The sequence below is a fragment of the Syngnathoides biaculeatus genome, chromosome 16 (genome assembly GCF_019802595.1).
Source record: "Syngnathoides biaculeatus isolate LvHL_M chromosome 16, ASM1980259v1, whole genome shotgun sequence".
Classification (NCBI taxonomy): Eukaryota; Metazoa; Chordata; class Actinopteri; order Syngnathiformes; family Syngnathidae; genus Syngnathoides; species Syngnathoides biaculeatus.
The window spans coordinates 14541388-14554895 of NC_084655.1; the positions used below are offsets into that span (position 1 = coordinate 14541388).

Sequence of the window (13508 nt, forward strand, 5' to 3'; positions counted from 1 at the left end):
CACACAAGAAATCACACGAACCTGTAGGAGGTTGTTGCGCAGGCGCCCAATTTGAAAAAAAAAGTTTAGAGATGGCGGATTTCAGATGAATTCCGATGCGTTTAGCGGATATTATTCCTCCACGTTACACGCGTGTGTGACGGACACAAATCACCTGGGTGTTTTGTCAGTTTACGTGAGAGAGTGTGCGCGTTGAGAGGAGCACAGACATGGCTGCGCTGCGGCTGCCCACAATCTGGCGGCTGCGCAGAGCGGCTGCGCAGTCAGCCCACCCTCGTTTCGGGCTGTCACGTCACTGACAGGCACACACGTCTACTCTTCCTGGTCCACGGGGAAGGAATTTTATTTGGGAATTATAAAATACATGTGTCCTCAAGTAGAATATCAGAATTTATTTTTTGAAGTTTTTTTTAATCAGCTATTATTTTCATTTTTTTTCCTCTGCGAGCAGTGAACTGTGAGGTCCCCTATTGATTTTGCAGAAATTCTCACAATTATTAAGGGACCAAGCAGTGACTTGCTATATTTTTAAAAAAAAAGTACATTTGTCTAAGGTAGGAGATAAGATAATTGTACCAGGATGTAGTATCTGTTCCTTTTCTGCCACATTGACTCCCATTATAAATATTATTTTTCCAACACTGTAAAAGCTGATGTCTTACAATGCTATTGCCATTATTTCTCGACGTTTCTCATTGTTTCCGTGTGGAAAATAAATAAAACACATTTCCATTTAATCACACTTTGCACCACAGGATGGCGCAAAGGACCATGACATAATTTTAAGGCTTCAGCCAGTCCAAAAGTATATGAATTATCGTACACAAGTATTTAACATTTTGTCGATTTTCTGGCACAAAGACTCCCATTATAAACACTATTTTTCCATACCTGGTTAATAATAGTACAATCAATACATAATACAATATACATTGTTCATATAAGTTCTATACTGTCTCCCTTTTCTATCTCTCACAAACCCAACAGAACGGCTTGAGGTTCCTTCCCATGAGGGAGTTTTTCCCCTTCCCTCTGTAGTTCTTGCTCATGTGTGGCTCAGTTGGTCGTTTTATGTGTTTGTACACCTGCGTTGAAATTTGTTCAATATATGAATAAAGATATTGCACGGACTAATTGCTTGATGCACTACTTTTTACACGTTTAATGAATTACAACTGAAATATGTTTGGTGTAGTGGTACACACGCTTGCTTTTGGTGCAGACAGCGTGGAATCGATTCTCGCTCAGTGGTATTGATACTTGCCCTGTGACTGACTGGTTAGGGTTATCAGTTTATGGTGTAGTCCACCTTTCGCTCGCTGGGATAGGCTTTCCCGCAACCCTTGTGGGGATAAGCGGCTTGGATAATGACATATGTTTAAGTGTGCATTGCATTTGTAGATTTTAATCTTCAATTTGCAGTACTACACACTTGTATTTCATTTACTCTTTTGCAACTACCTGTTTTCAAGCACTTTTTTTTTAAACTCATACACAGTACTTTTTTGCGATGGCAATACCCCAACCATTTCAGAAACTGATTTGGTTCGGTCCATTCACTAAAAATATTTCTTCTTCTGAACGAGTATTTCATGAATATAACACGATTATAAAACGAAATGTCCAACCTACAGCCCCCAGCCCCCTTCTGAAACTGTACTTAATATTTTTTATGTTGTTCAAGAAGCTCAAAGTCTATATGATTTAAGTAAATATACAACATATGAAATAGAAGTCCAAAAACACAAACATAAAGTTCAATAATAAAAAACGTATTATACATAAAAAATATACTACTATAAAAGTACTATTAAACTGGAATTACTTGCACAAAAGAACAATTACATTATATCAGTCAATAATTTCTCCTCAACTCACTACAAACCACAATACTAAAAAAGAAAAGCATTTTTATCTGCAGAAATTCTTGCTTTAGACTAAGGACGTGTACTTCAATTTGTGGCCAGTGGTTATGTATTTAACGAGACCTCAGGGGTGTGCACAGAAACCTGTCTTTGTGAATTTAGAAGGCCTTCTTAAACTCTTCATCAAACAACATTTTCAGTCTGGATCCCTTGATAAGGAAAGAGGGGTTATCCTGCAAGAAAGCATAAAATGATACTTGAAAAAAAAAAAAAAAAAATCCTCCTGAACGGTCTTCATTTCCAGCAATGGTTCTCACCTTGTTATACAAATCACTGTTAGAGAAAATGAGCTGGACGTCCTTTACAAATTCACCAACGTAGCAGTAGTCGTTCTTCTGGATCTTTTCTGCAATTTTGCAGAACCACATGGGAGTCTTGACCACAGCAGAATAGTCGTTCAACTGTCAGCGTTAACCACAAGCACAATCTATTTTCGACGATTATTCTGACACAAAAGTTGTTCATGACAAGAACAGAGACCCAAGTCTTACATTGACACACGGGTTTGTTGCAAAAAGTTGCTCATCATCAGCACTTAACAGACAAAGGAGGAGATAATGGCACTCCTGAATGGGGGAAAAAGCGGATGGTTATCGACACATGGAGGGATGACCCCATTACCGAAAAATAATGGCAGTAGTATTGTACTCACCAACAGGTGTTTGGATATTTGTTTGGACAGGACTACATCGCTTTCCAACTGGTCAGAGTAGTACCATCCTTGAGTTGTTGTGAAGATGCAGAAGGTGCACATCCACGGCCTATTATCACTGTGTAAACAAATATGTCTGTCAATAATTGAATATCAAACGTATTAAGATCAGTTTGACAGGGAAAATCTTCAGCTGACAGTCCCAGTTTTGAATTTTATTCCAGAATATTATCGTGAAATGCGAAAATAAATTGCATTTAATAAAATAAAATAAAAATTGGTGCCATATAAAAAATGTGAGTGTCCCCAAGCAGAATCTGTCAAGTGTACTGTACAAGTATGACGGCTCATGATCACCTCAAAATATTGTCGTCGATGTGAGGCAAGTGGCACTTTGAATGGAAAGAACGTGGGCATTGCTCACACACAACTAGGTCTCCACCACTTTTACACACACAACACTCATCATCATTTTTCTCTTTCTCCTGTTGAGACAAAGTTCAGTTACAGTATAAAACACAATTGTATATATTTACGACAACACTAAAAGTAGAGGTTAGAAGGGAATTGGGTTTCAATTCCAACAATCTTACCAGATCACTATCGGTTGGACAGCACAGGTTACAAATACACAGCAGCGAGTGAATCGTCAAGAGGTTTTCCTGAAATAAATCATAATTAGCATTTTCCTCAACTTATGTTGTCACCACCAAAACAATTAAAACCACAAATGCCAATGACTGATGGCTCTGAAGCTAATGGACGGCTAGCAAATCATAGCTGTTAAGAAATACTGTATAGGGGCCTACATGAGAAAAAAAAATAGCTATAGTGCAGGGGTGGTCAACCAGTCAGAGATGAAGAGTCACAATTTCAGCATGTTACAGCAAAGACCCACATCACACACATGGATATCATTCGCTCCTCACAAACATACCTTTGCTCAGCCAGACTTATTGTAAATGTCACACACCAACATAAGAAAAATCGACTCCTTCAGGGTAGCAAGTAATTCTAAAAACAAAAAATTGTGTGCTCTCTCTCACACAGACAAACTAACAGTTTAACCAAGTCTTGTCATGTATGGCACAATTCTCGTCGAACGCAACACTAAAATACTCACATGATTTGAGGTCTGAGTGCAACTATGAATCAGTAGCCATGCTAATGTCTGATATTCTCCATTCAACAGTGGACAGTTTAAGGTCTGATAGCATTTGTTAAAGATTTTTTTTTCAGGACGCCAAGATTTCAGCAACATCTTCTTCTTCTTCTTCTTTTCCTTTCGGCTTGTCCCGTTAGGGGTCGCCACAGCGTGTCATCTTTTGCCATCTTAGCCTATCTCCTGCATCTTCCTCTCTAACCCCAACTGCCCTCATGTCTTCCCTCACCACATCCATAAACCTTCTCTTTGGTCTTCCTCTCGCTCTTTTGCCTGGGAGCGCCATCCTCAGCATCCTTCTACCAATATACTCACTCTCTCGCCTCTGAACATGTCCAAACCATCGAAGTCTGCTCTCTCGAATCTTGTCTCCAAAACATCCAGCTTTGGCTGTCCCTCGAATGAGCTCATTTCTAATCCTATCCAACCTGGTCACTCCGAGCGAGAACCTCAACATCTTCATTTCTGCCACCTCCAGTTCTGCTTCCTGTTGTTTCTTCAGTGCCACGGTCTCTAATCCGTACATCATGGCCGGCCTCACCACTGTTTTGTAAACTTTGCCCTTCATCCTAGCAGACACTCTTCTGTCACATAACACACCAGAAACCTTTCGCCAGCTGTTCCAACCTGCTTGGACCCGTTTCTTCACTTCCTGACCACCCTCTCCATTGCTCTGTATTGTTGACCCCAAGTATTTGAAGTCGTCCACCCTCGCTATCTCTTCTCCCTGTAGCCTCACTCTTCCCCCTCTACTTTTCTCATTCACGCACATATATTCTGTTTTACTTCGGCTAATCTTCATTCCTCTCCTTTCCAGTGCATGTCTCCATCTTTCCAATTGTTCCTCTGCATGCTCCCTGCTTTCACTGCATATGACAATATCATCTGCGAACATCATGGTCCAAGGGGATTCCAGTCTAACCTCATCTGTCAGCCTATCCATTACCACTGCAAATAGGAAGGGGCTCAGAGCTGATCCCTGATGCAGTCCCACCTCCACCTTAAATTCCTCTGTCACACCTAAGGCACACCTCACCATTGTTCTGCTACCATCATACATGTCCTGTACTATTTTAACATACTTCTCTGCCACACCAGACTTACGCATGCAGTACCACAGTTCCTCTCTTGGTACTCTGTCATAGGCTTTCTCTAGATCCACAAAGACACAATGTAGCTCCTTCTGACCTTCTCTGTACTTTTCCACGAGCATCCTCAAGGCAAATAATGCATCTGTGGTACTCTATCTAGGCATGAAACCATACTGTTGCTCGCAGATACTTACTTCTGTCCTGAGTCTAGCCTCCACTACTCTTTCCCATAACTTCATTGTGTGGCTCATCAACTTTATTCCTCTATAGTTCCCACAGCTCTGAACATCCCCTTTGTTCTTAAAAATGGGAACTAGAACACTTTTCCTCCATTCTTCAGGCATCTTTTCGCCCGCTAGTATTCTGTTGAATAAGTTGGTCAAAAACTCCACAGCCATCTCTCCAAATTGCTTCCATACCTCTACCGGTATGTCATCAGGACCAACTGCCTTTCCAGTTTTCATCCTTTGTAGTGCCTTTCTGACTTCCCCCTTAGTAATCATTTCCACTTCCTGGTCCTTCACTCTTGCCTCTTCAACTCTTCCTTCTCTCTCATTTTCTTCATTCATCAACTTCTCAAAGTATTCTTTCCATCTATTTAGTACACTACCGGCACCAGTCAACACATTTCCATCTCTATCCTTAATCACCCTTACCTGCTGCACATCCTTCCCATCTCTATCCCTCTGTCTGGCCAACCTGTAGAGATCCTTTTCTCCTTCTTTCGTGTCCAACCTGGTGTACATGTCTTCATATGCCTCTTGTTTAGCCTTTGCCACCTCTACCTTTGCCCTACGTCGCATCTCGATGTACTCCTTTCGCCTCTCCTCAGTCCTCTCAGTATCCCACTTCTTCTTCGCTAATCTCTTTCCTTGTATGACTCCCTGTATTTTGGGGTTCCACCACCAAGTCTCCTTCTCCCCTTTCCTACCAGATGACACACCAAGTACTCTCCTGCCTGTCTCTCTGATCACCTTGGCTGTCGTCGTCCAGTCTTCCGGGAGCTTCGGTTGTCCATCGAGAGCCTGTCTCACCTCTTTCCGGAAGGCTGCACAACATTCTTCCTTTTTCAGCTTCCACCACATGGTTCTCTGCTCTACCTTTGTCTTCTTAATCTTCCTACCCACCACCAGAATCATCCTACATACTACCATCCTATGCTGTCGAGCTACACTCTCCCCTACCACTACTTTACAGTCAGTAACCTCCTTCAGATTACATCGTCTGCACAAAATATAATCTACCTGCGTGGTTCTACCTCCGCTCTTGTAGGTCACTATATGTTCCTCCCTCTTCTGGAAATAAGTGTTCACTACAGCCATCTCCATCCTTTTTGCAAAGTCCACCACCATCTGCCCTTCAAAGTTCCTTTCATGGATGCCGTACTTACCCATCACTTCTTCATCGCCCCTGTTTCCTTTACCAATATGTCCATTACAATCTGCACCAATCACAACTCTCTCGCTGTCTGGGATGCTCAGAACTACTTCATCTAGTTCCTTCCAGAATTTCTCTTTCAACTCTAGGTCACATCCTACCTGTGGTGCATAGCCGCTAACCACATTATACATAACACCCTCAATTTCAAATTTTAGTCTCATCACTCGATCTGATACTCTTTTCACCTCCAAGACATTCTTAGCCAGCTCTTCCTTTAAAATAACCCCTACTCCATTTCTCTTCCCATCTACTCCGTGGTAGAATAATTTAAACCCTGCTCCCAAACTTCTAGCCTTACTACCTTTCCACCTGCTCTCTTGGATGCACAGAATATCAACCTTTCTCCTAATCATCATGTCAACCAACTCCTGTGCTTTTCCTGTCATAGTCCCAACATTCAAAGTCCCTACACTCAGTTGTAGGCTCTGTGCATTCCTCTTTTTCTTCTGACGCTGGATCCGGTTTCCTCCTCTTCTTTGTCTTCGACCCACAGTAGCTGAATTTCCACCGACGCCCTGCAGGTTAGCAGTGCCGGGGGCGGGCGTTGTTAACCCGGGCCACGACCGATCCGGTATGGGATTCTTTAGATGAACGCTCATATTTGTTTGGCACAGTTTTTACGCCGGATGCCCTTCCTGACGCAACCCTCTGCATTTATCCGGGCTTGGGACCGGCCTACAGATTGCACTGGTTTGTGCCCCCATAGGGCTGCATTAAGATTTCAGCAACATCATAGAGGTATTTTTTTGATAAATTACCCATCAATGTATGGTTTTTGGCCCTTCCAATGTTCCAAGTCACTTCATATGATACAAGCGTTCGTCTCTGGATTTTTTTTTTTTTCAAACTGCATTTGGTTTTCTGTGTGATTTTTCAAAGTGACTCACTTGTGACTGGGAAGTTTCATCCCTTTTTGAAATTCCAGGTCGATGTTAGTGTGGAGTGAGCTCAAGTGAAGATTTGAAGCTATGAATTGCGATAGATGTCTGAAACAAAGGCAGAGTGGTTGGCAGTTGGGCTCACCCCTCAAATAATCTGAGCACTCCCACTCTGATAAAAACGTCCTGTGCTCATCCACATATTTTTGTTTAACTGTGCATTTTTCCCTGGCATCTTGAGAGCAAAATGGACAAATTATTTGCCCCAAAGATCACCAACCAACTGGGAAACTTCGAGCTATTTTCATTCAATGCGAAAGCCAGTTTTGCGAAAATACCCTTTCCTGCCGTGGTCATGTGACCATGGTCAGGAGACGCAGCGCTTTTCTCTGTGTCGAGGTCGTCCTGCTCGATAACTCTTCCTTCTCTCGTGCCACGGCTGAGCTGGGTGGCGGGAACAGTCAAGCCACTCTTCCCAATCCCTATTGTGCTTTTTTTCCCCCTCCTCAACCTCCCGCTTAGCAGTCCCGTCTCACTCACATGGTGACGCACAACGCACACTCACACTGAGCTTGTTGTTACAATACCCGTAAAAAAGTAAGTTTCTTTCAGCTTGTCCCTTTCGGGGTTGCCACAGCATGTCATCTCAGATGAACCCACATATATGTTTGGCACAATTTTTTACGCCGGATGCCCTTCCTGACGCAACCCTTCTCAGGGAGTGGAGGCCCTAGTGGGATACGAACCCACAACCCCTGGTTTATCAAACCAGTGCTCTAACCACTGAGGTCGAGCAAAGCACGCACGCAAATACCATAATAAATGCAACCAAAGCTCACTCGCAACTACAGTGATGAACTCAAGCGAAGCGCGTGCGCACATACAAACAGAACTTTGATATGCTTTCGTGCCTTCACGAGAGCTGCACAAAAGGAGCCAAAGAGCCGCATCCACCTCGAGAGCCGCGGGATGGCCACCCCTGGTAGAGAGTATAATTAAAACCTCTTTTTGGAGAAAAAAAACCTCCAAAGTAACCGTTTCCAAATAATTTGCAATTCAAGCTACATAAATGGAGGCTAAACAGTCTTCTTCAATAATGGACCTTTCCAACCTGTCAATCACTCGTACAATAATAGCCAATCAGACAGCCGCATTGTCTTAACCCTGGCTTGACACGCCCCTCTCGCCATATTGTCCCACAAGCAATGCTGGTTGTCAGTAGTGTGCGCTTGGAAAAGTTAATGTTACGAAGAAAATGCTCCTCAGATGCGCTTGGGGAATGTGCAATTCTGATGAAAGATAGAATGCTCGGTTACAAGGGGCCCGGTTGATTCATTTTCCAAAGCCTAAAACACAGTTGACAAAGTGTCTACGATGGATGAAGGCTCGTGGGAGAGCGCACGTACAACTAAATATGGATAATATCAACAAACACAAGGTTGTATGTTCGAAGGTAAGTGAGGGAGAAGTATCTTCTCTGAGTTTAATAGAATTATTATCAATGCTTTATACATTGCAGGAGAACAACTTTCACTTTGTTAGTGTATGGGTCCAAACCAGCATGAACGGAATTCATAATGCCACTGCTACTGTTTGAACATGCAAATATGGTTTGTGGTGTATTTGAGAGTAACAAACAGTAGCTTTTTACTTGAATAGCAACACAGAGCGACTGGCCTTCCCACAAGATGTCTTTCTTCCAGGAGGCATCTTTGTCGTCTAATGCCTCCTTCATGAAGTCTGCTGGGGTCATCCAACCAGCGTCGGTGCGAATGCTCTTTCCATGTGTGCCTGTTGATGAGAGAAGGTGTCTGTGAGGTAAACAACTTCTCTGACCTCAGATGAGATTTAAAGAAACATATGCTCAGATCTCGTAGATTAGTTACCTGATGCAAACCGCTTTTCGTATAGTTTGCCAGCAAGTGCTCCACATGTCACATTGAAGACGCCGGTGTTTGTGGTGTGGCTACTGCTGGCCACCTCCTGAGGCTGCACTTCACTCTCTGGTTTTGATTTAAACTCATGGTTGGAATCTGAGGGGATATAATTACTATATGTGATCCATGCAACTACTTTCCTTCGTTGTTGGTACTCATGCGTTTTAAAACCCAACACCTGTTTGTATGACGTTAACTTGATTTTTCAGCTGTGAAGTGCAATTTAAAGATTAGCATTGAATCCTGGCATTGCAGATGTGTCAAACTACAACAACAAACCTGTTACGGCGCTGTTATCCGTGGTGAATAATAATTTATTGGCCTGGCACGAAGAAAAAGTAGGAAATAATTTAAAAAAAAAAAAGAAATTACAAATATTACTTTCTTTGTTGCAGGTTCTTACGCTCTTCCATTCTAACTTCGTACTTTGCAGATGTCCATCCTGCAGTTGGGTACACAAAAAACAACCCATAATTATATTTCTATGCAAATGAACAATTATGACTCAGTGGAAGAGCTTCATTAAGAAATCTACTATTATGAAGACAATAATGATCAATTTAGCCACATTTGTGGAAAAAGGTCCCGTCCCCCCGAAGCCTTAATTAGAAAATGCTGTCAGTTGAAGTCGCTAAAACTGAGGTACTCGGTGATGCTGGGTTTTACGTACAGGTCAGATCATTTCTACAAAATTACTTCCTGTTATGGTTTAATTATGGCTTTATTAACACAGCAGACATCTCTTCTTCAAACAGTTTGTTCCTTTTGTCTTTTTTAAGGCAACATAATGGGTCGTCACTCTTGGACGGAAACCTTTTATGTCCAATTGTGGACAGATCTCCTCAGTATAGTAAAGTAAAAGTAGTAAATCAAATTCTCAAACCTTCAGAAGCTGAGCAAGGGGCGTGTTCATGCATCTGATGTTTGTCTCCCATTTCTTGTTGCTACTTTTGCATCCAAGTTTTACAAATTCAGGGGGAGTGAACCAGTTATTGTTGAATAAAATGGATGGCTCCCCTAAAATATGAAAGATTTGGAAACAATTTTAGGCAATTGATTTTGCGGTATGATTTGTGCAATAGTTTGCCTTTGACCTTTTTTTAGACCATCTCTCTTCAAAGTCCCTTGTAAGTTTCCACAGGTCACAGGAAGGTCGGATTTATAAAAGGGCCACGTCCAGATCTCATTTTTTCCTCCCTTAACTGGAGAGGCTGAACAAATAATGAAGAAAAAGAAAATTCAACAACAATGCTACTGTGCAATGGCAATCTTTTTTTTCCTTTCGGCTTGTCCCGTTAGGGGTCGCCACAGCGCATCATCTTTTTCCATCTAAGCCTATCCTGTACTATTCTAACATACTGTGCAATGACAATAAAGTGTATAAATGTGTTTCAAAACCATCCCATAGTAGTTTGTCACAGGTTACTCACAAAAACACATTTTCTTTTTCTTTGGTGTGAAAGACGATTGCGAGGGCGTCTCCTCCTCTTTGCACTTTCTCTTGTTTTTCTGTGTGTTGTTTTTGTTTGAAATTGGGATTTCTTCCCTGCTTGCTGCATTCTCATCTTCTGACGTCGTCTTTGTTTTCATCACATCCGACATCTCTTCCTGTCCCGTGCTGTTAAAGTGACTTTTATTTGGTGACGGACACGATTGCGAGGGCTGCTCCTCCTCGCTCCACACGTGTTTGGTTTTCTGTTTCTTCTTTTTGGGCACCGGAATTTCTTGTCTCTGCTCTACAATACCATCTTCTGACGGCGCCTTTGTTTTCCCGACGTCGGTCTCCAACTGCGGGTTGCTTTTCGACGGCTGTGTATCCAAGTCAAAGGAGCCTGGTGGAGTCAATAGACAAGAGTCAATATCAAATACATATCAGGCTCACTTAACTCGAACTCCACGTACATGTCTATACATTACACTTACAGGAAGTGAAAACAATTCCTTCAATTCTACTAATAATAATATACCATTTGCATTTGTGAGAACCCAATTCATGTTTGTCCTCAACAGACTACATGATACTGTACACTATAATGTACGGCCAGGGCTAAAACATGTCCAGTTTAACCATTTCAATACTACAACATAAATAATGTCATACCGTCTTTGAGGCTTTTGCTCAACTGGTGCAGCGCCGGGTATTGATTTGTGATGGTTTCCTTCAAGACACACCACCAAAACGTCCTGATGGATTCTGGTCGCTCCCGCTCCAACCAATCCAGAAAATCATAGATGTTTTTTTTCAAGGCCTCTTTGCTCTTGGTGCGGTCCACTTTCTGCATTTAAAAAAAAAAAAAAAAAGAAGTTTTGTAGTTTAGTTCCCAGCATTGGTGACAGCCCCCGTGCGTTTCTGTTTTGCCATCTAATCTTTGTCAGTGTAAATAATTTTATTTTTGTTTACAATGTCCTGTTACCGCTGTCTCTGTTTGCTGAGCCGAGGCCCAATTCATCTCTCTAATTGAGAAGTTTTCCAATTTCTGAGGAAAACCAGGGTTTACTTTAGTTGCTCACCCTAAATTTTCGGAAAGAACCACGTTTATTGACCTTACGTCTAATATTTACCGGTTGTGAATTGCAAGAAATTTTTATGTAGAATGAATATGGATGTCATACATTTTTTTAAAAGTGTATTGATATAGTACTTTGCATTAGAATGCCAAAAAGTACATTGCAGAGATAAAACCAGACAATTAAAATTCCATGACGTATACAAGAACCCAGCTCTCTCATCCCCATATACATGCACAAAACTTAAAACCCTACACATGCACAGAACATATTGATTAATAATTTAGGGATACGGCAAAGCACTGACGAGCGGGGCGGGGCACACCCTGAACTGGTTGCCAACCGCACTCACAATCTCACCTATGGGCAATTTAGAGTCTCCAATAAATGTTTTGGGGATTTGGGAGGCAACCGGAGTGCCCGGTGAAAACCCACACAAGCACTAGGAGAACATGCAGAGTTGACATGGGTAGGGCCGGGATTTGAACCCAGGTCCTCAGAAATGTGAGACATTTTACCAGTTGCATCACCATGGTCCCTATTTCAAATTAACTATGTGAATAAGAATTAAACTTCTACAAAAAAAGTGTAAACCAATTGAAGACCTCAAAATGGTGTAAAAAAAGTGTCTACGTACAAATTCAGAGGGTCAAGTGAAGTAATTTACAATTCACCCAACAGGCCAATAGTCACGTGACCAATTGGTCACGTGGGCCACCCAATGCTTTTTTTTGGGGTAGCTTTTTGGGGAGATGTTGATTTTTCACGTTTTCAAGGTTTTAAAAAATGTTGATTTCGATGCTACAAAACCAGATTTATGAATTATCATTCATCATTCAACCGTCGGATGTGCCACGTCATTGGATGTGCTCCAATGGTATGGAACGGCTTCTTCCGCCTCACCTTGTAGAATATTTCCGGAATCAGGTCGTAATCCCTGAGTTGACGTATAAACGTCTGGGGGTTTTCCATGCACGACATTTCTGTCTTGGAGCAGTGGAACAATCGAAGTAGTATTTCGTCTCCCGGCAGATCCATCAGGCTACAAAAACGCCACCCTCCTCAAAGAGAAGTAATGCTGGCCCTCGCCTCGAGCTGGTTAATTATTCACGGCGGTCAGACATTTTTGCAGAGTAGAAATACATCTGTTGATTTTTCGCGCCCCAGCGCTTTTAAACATGATGAAAAATAGCGCTGAAAGACATGCTCGAGCAGAAGCCAACACCCAAGCACTGCCCACACGGTCTGTGACGTTTGGAAAGTGAAACTGAAAGGACGGACTTCCTTATCCCCTTCGTTGAAAAATGACAAGTTCCAGATGGACAGCTGTCCTTCTTTTCGCCCAAGAACAGCGAATGCGACCATGTCGTCGACACGTTATTGTGATGAGTGGTTCGCGACTTGATTATAAGACTTCAAATTTTAACAACGCGTAGTTCGCTCTGGACGTCTATTAGTCACCGGTAGGGGACAGCATTGCAGATTTACTAGAAGAGTTGTTACGTTTCAAAGTCTGTACCTTTATTTGCTTAAAAAAAAATTATTTTTTCTGATTCTCTGGGATAACAGGACCTTGTTTTAGGTTCTAAATTAAAAAGTGTTTTGGCAGTTCATGCAAAAAATGTCAAAAGTTCTCACTGTACTACGTAGGACAAGTTGTATAGCGAAAGACTGGTAAAAGCAGGAGTTATTTCACGACTGTTTCAAACCGGTACAAAGTTTGAAAAATACTTAAGTGAAAAAGTAAAGATGTGTGTGTGTGTGTGTGTGGTGTGTGTGTGTGTGTGTGTGTGTGTGTGTGTTGTGTGTGTGTGTGTCATGTTCTCTGCGACTTTTCACCTGTCATCAACCAAAGTGGTTGAAAAGAAACTAACCAGCCTATTTTGACAAAGTAACATACATATATACTTGTGTT

The 13508-nt window shown here is 42.0% G+C and overlaps 1 protein-coding gene and 1 long non-coding RNA gene across 5 annotated transcripts in view; one reads left to right on the forward strand and one right to left on the reverse strand.

Moving 5' to 3' along the window:
- Positions 1–1959: 1959 nt before the first annotated feature.
- On the reverse strand, positions 1960–13357 carry LOC133514272 (sp110 nuclear body protein-like). 3 transcript variants are annotated; one of them, XM_061845823.1, is made up of 15 exons: positions 12497–13357; positions 11187–11361; positions 10516–10917; positions 10180–10296; positions 9969–10102; positions 9489–9527; positions 9365–9407; positions 9035–9181; positions 8800–8939; positions 3171–3239; positions 2935–3062; positions 2578–2695; positions 2417–2491; positions 2183–2271; positions 1960–2098 (listed from the first exon to the last, which is right to left on the reverse strand). In XM_061845823.1, the coding sequence occupies exons 1-14, from the start codon at positions 12629–12631 to the stop codon at positions 2227–2229; spliced, it is 1767 nt and encodes a 588-aa protein (XP_061701807.1). In that variant the 5' UTR covers positions 12632–13357; the 3' UTR covers positions 1960–2098; positions 2183–2226. The 3 variants fall into 3 exon arrangements, with proteins under 3 accessions (XP_061701807.1, XP_061701804.1, XP_061701806.1); XM_061845820.1 differs by having other exon boundaries at positions 2183–2326; XM_061845822.1 differs by lacking the exon at positions 9365–9407 and having other exon boundaries at positions 2183–2326; positions 9467–9527.
- The window catches only part of LOC133514277 (uncharacterized), a 29180-nt gene continuing 28622 nt past the window's right edge, over positions 12951–13508 (forward strand). For both annotated transcript variants that reach the window (XR_009798759.1, XR_009798760.1), the window contains exon 1: positions 12951–13056. This is a non-coding gene — a long non-coding RNA (uncharacterized LOC133514277). The remainder of the gene's footprint in view (positions 13057–13508) is intronic.

Bases quoted from the DNA above. Each gene is read 5' to 3' on its own strand.
- LOC133514272 (XM_061845820.1), bottom strand. From the start codon at position 12,631: ATGGATCTGCCGGGAGACGAAATACTACTTCGATTGTTCCACTGCTCC. The intron at 3,063-3,170 runs GTAAGATTGTTG...TTGTCTCAACAG, and splicing joins GTCCAACCGATAGTGATCTG to GAGAAAGAGAAAAATGATGA. The intron at 2,099-2,182 runs GTGAGAACCATT...GCTTTCTTGCAG, and splicing joins ACAGTGATTTGTATAACAAG to GATAACCCCTCTTTCCTTAT.